Source organism: Pteropus vampyrus, unplaced genomic scaffold (genome assembly GCF_000151845.1).
Source record: "Pteropus vampyrus isolate Shadow unplaced genomic scaffold, Pvam_2.0 Scaffold157, whole genome shotgun sequence".
Taxonomy (NCBI): Eukaryota; Metazoa; Chordata; class Mammalia; order Chiroptera; family Pteropodidae; genus Pteropus; species Pteropus vampyrus.
The window spans coordinates 887,106-891,033 of record NW_011888938.1 but is presented as its reverse complement, the minus strand read 5'-3'; the positions used below and the strand labels follow the sequence as shown (position 1 = coordinate 891,033).

General features: G+C 62.3%; 1 protein-coding gene across 1 annotated transcript in view; it reads left to right on the top strand.

Annotated features, from left to right (window-relative positions):
- The first annotated feature begins 6 nt into the window (after window positions 1-6).
- CCDC183 (coiled-coil domain containing 183) overlaps window positions 7-3,928 on the top strand; it is an 11,458-nt gene continuing 7,536 nt past the window's right edge. The window contains exons 1-4 of the mRNA XM_011369973.2: window positions 7-2,100; window positions 2,560-2,681; window positions 3,175-3,252; window positions 3,441-3,608. Of these exons, the coding sequence (XP_011368275.1) occupies window positions 2,031-2,100; window positions 2,560-2,681; window positions 3,175-3,252; window positions 3,441-3,608 (438 nt within the window). The 5' untranslated portion in view covers window positions 7-2,030. The remainder of the gene's footprint in view (window positions 2,101-2,559; window positions 2,682-3,174; window positions 3,253-3,440; window positions 3,609-3,928) is intronic.

Genomic DNA, 3,928 nt, shown 5'->3' with positions numbered 1-3,928 from the left:
GCCCACCCTCTTGTCATCCCAAACACACCGATCGGACGATGGCGCTTCTCCCCAGGGGTGGAGGGAGGCCAGAGCCAGCTTCCTGGACATCTGTCTTCATGGAGGGAAAGCTCAGGCAGAGGTGACGTAAACCTGGGCACGTCCTCCGTCCTTTGCAGTTGGCTTGTCAGTCACACTGGAGGCACACAGCACGGGGCCATGCCGTATGAGCTCAGCTCAGCCCCTGTGCCTCCTGGCATGGCCACTCGTTCCAAAGAACATCCACCGAGCACCTGTTACACACCAGGGACTCTGCTGGTGGGAAGTTGAAGAACAGTAAGCCCAGGGCAGCCGTGGCGTGAGCAGGCTGGAGTGAGTTCCCCTACGTGCGAAAGTCCAGGTGGGTGGCTGGGGCTGACGGGGTCAGGGACCCAGACTCCTTTTAGTCTGTTCCCTGTGGTAATGGCCTCTATTCCAAATCCACCTCATGGCCCCGGGCAGCTGTGCCAGCTCCAGCCATCGTGTCTTCATCCCAGCCAACAGGAAGGAGGAAGGAGGACATTTCACTCACCGTTCTGCTTACACTCCATTGGCCAGAACTAAGTCATGGGGTACACTTGTGCAAAGGCACCTAGGAAGACGGCCTTGCTCTGGGCAGCCATGTGCCCCACTAAAATTCAGGGGTTCTCTCTGAGCAAGAAGGGAGCACCAATATTGGGGGACGGCAAGCAGGTTCTGCTTCAAGCCCTGGGAGAAGGGGGGACGGGAAGCTGACCATGCACGTGGCAGGCCCTTCCAGCCCCCTGAGGGTAGGGCCTGGGCTGGGAGGTGGGCAGAGGGTGAACTTGGAGCTTTAGAGCAGACTGGACTCACTTTTTAAAAGATGAGTGACCAGGGGGCGGGGGAAAATAAATAAAATGTTAAAACAATAAATAAATCGTTTAAAAAATATAAAAAAATAAATAAAAGATGAGTGACCAGACAGGTAAAGCATCTACGTGAGAGATCACAGAGGAAGTTGGGTGCTGGAACCGCACATGGGTGAAGGCCATTGTGATGCTGAACTGCGTACCCCCAAATTCACATATTACAGCCCTCAACCCAGGGCCTCAGAATACGACTGCATTTGGAGCTTGGGCCCCTGAAGAGGCGATTAAGGTAAAATGAGAGTGAGCCCTGATCCAGCCTTACTGGTGTGTTTATGAGAGATTAGGACACAGACAGGTACAGAGTAAAGGCCATGTGGGGACGCAGGGATCAGATGCCGTCTGCAGGCCCAGGAGAGAGGCCTCTGGAGGAACCGGCCCTGCCCATTCAGGGATCTCGGGGTCCAGCCTCCGGGATGCGGGACGATAAAGCCCCATTGTGTGAGCCGCCCCAGCGACCTCATGCAGCGCTACTGGATAAAGTAACCCATCGATGTGCGGCCCCTGGAGTCCCAGGCTATGGGCACTTGGGGCACACGGCTCTGAGGGAAGCTTGGGCTGGGGGTGCAGATGGGGGGCTGACCCCTCCTGGAGTGACATATAAAGCTAGACACAGGATTCCCCAGGGAAGTGGAGGCAGAGCAGGGCGGCGCCAGGCAGTGGACGAAGCTGAGGGAAGGATGGGGTAGTGAGGGCCGAGGCTGGCGGTCTCATGAGCCAGGTCACCCAGGGCGTGCAGTGTGAACTTGGCGGGGGGCGGAGCATGGGGAGCCTGTAAGGCAGTGAAGGGTCGGGAGTTGTAGGCGGCTCGGTAAAGGGGATGGTAGGGTGTAGGGGGGCCGGTGTGGGGTGCACTGCCAAACCACAAGTCACTTCCCTGTGGAAGAAGGGTGCCCAGCCCAGGCAGTGATCCTGAGCACAGTGGCCATAAGACTCAAGTGTCCTGGGACAACCCCAGGCTGGCTTGAGGCAGAGTGGTGGCCGAGCAGCCCAGGAATTCCAGGGTTCCCTGGGCTTCGAGAACCTTGGCCCCCATCACAAAGGGCCCAGATTCCGGGGACAATCTCAAGTGTAGCTCTGCTGAGCAGGCCCAGCACAGGGTGTGCAGGGGTGCCGAGGGCCACCATGAAAACACGGAGTGAGGCAGAACTGGACGAGCAGATCCAGGAGCTGAAGACCATCACCCGGCTCCAGGGTGAGTCCACTGCCGGGGGACCACCCCCCACCGGGCTCAGGGGCTCTAGGGTGCAGGACTTTCCATTTCAGCACAGGGACGGTCCCGGGCAAACGGAGTGAGTGGTCACCCCGCCCTCCACCCCAAAACTGGGAGCAGAATCAAAGGGGCCTTTCACACAGGGGCAGGAGTGGGGGAGAGGAGAAGCTGAGGCGCTTCAAGGAGATTTGTGAGCATTGTGGGCCCCAAAGCCAGAGGGGACAGGAAGGGATGCAGGTCTGGCAGGGATCACAGGACATGCCCATCCCGGGCTTCCACTTCACTGTTTGCACTGCCTGTCGGCCCCGACGGCAGGGCAGGAGATAGGATAGGAGCCTGAGGTGGAGGCAGCGCGCCCCCTGCTGCCAGCCTGCCCACCCTGGGGTCCGGCCAGGCCCTTGGCCTGTACCCTAGCTGCTCCATCCCTCCGGCCGCCCGCAGAGCAATGCCGGGCGCTGCAGATCCAGGCGGTGAAGGAGAAGACGGTGAAGAACAAGGCGACGCTGGCTCACCTGCGCAGCAACATCCGCCAAGGGGCCCAAGACTGGGCTCTGGCCACGAAGGTGCACAGCCCCGCCCACTCCCTGCTGCCTGGGGCGAGGGTGGAGCGGGCACGGGCTGAAACGCACACAGGTGGACCGCGGGCTCCTCTGCTCCCTTCCTCGCTCTGACCTCAACCTTTGTAGAGCCAGGTAGCATCTGAACAGGGGTTCGCGGGGACCTGTGCCGGGCTCGTCACTCCAGCAAGCCCACCCTAGAAGACGGGGTGGGTTCCCTGACTAGGTGCCCTTTCCTGAGCTACCCTGTCCAGCAGGGGCCGCTCTGGCTCTCTGGTCACGTACGGGAGACCTGGGACCCCGCTTCGGCCCCTATCACATCTGAGCTGGGATGGCCTGGAAGCGGTCCCCTAGCGCTCTGCATCTTGGGGTCTTGATGCTGGGCTGGCACAAGGCAGAAGAGGCCTGGGGAGAATGACTGGAGGGTTCGGCAGCAGGGGGAGGCAGAGGTGCCGCCCCCCAGTCTCCCGCCCTCAGCTCGGCTGCCGCCGCCCCACAGTACGACCAGCGGACCATCGCCAAGGCCTGCGGGAAGGATGTCCCCATGAGGCTGGCGCACTCCCGCTGCACCATGGAGGTGAGGCGGCGGGCGGGACCCCTCAGTCTCACCCAGCCAGCGCACCCCCCCCCAGTAAACAACACTGGGGAGCCGGCGGGAGGGCAGAACGAGTTTCCCACCCCAGGGTGCCTCCCCGCCGCCCCGGTGCAGGCGGGCCGGCGACACGTTGAGCACCCACGCGCAGGCCGTGGCTTCTCTCTCGCCAGGTGGCGCGGGAGAAGCTGCGCAAGTACGTCTTCGATCGCGTCAACGTGCACAACGTGCTGACCCACCTGGTGCGGCGGCGCGGGAAGCAGTTGGAGAGCATGCAGCAGGAGCTGGCCAGCCTGCAGAACCAGCCCGAGGCCACCAAGGAGGAGCAGCGCTTGCTGCAGGTGGGGCGGAGCCTCGTGAGGGGAGTGGGAGGGGCTCCTTCGGGGGGCGGAGACCCGGGAGGAGCGGGGCAGCCTCGGCGGGACTCCGTGGGGGGGAGCTCGGGAGGGGCGGAACCCCGGGGGCGGGGCTACGCGGGGCGGGGCCTAGGGCGGGACTCCGTCAGGTAGGCGGGGCTTGGTGAATGAGACCCTCGGAAGAAAGTCCAGCCCCATCCTGAGCTGGTCTCAGCGTCTCTAGGTGCCTGCTAGCATTGTGCCCTTGGGGCTGTCCCCAGGTCATTCGCCAGCTGGAGAACAACATCGAAAAGACCATGATGAAG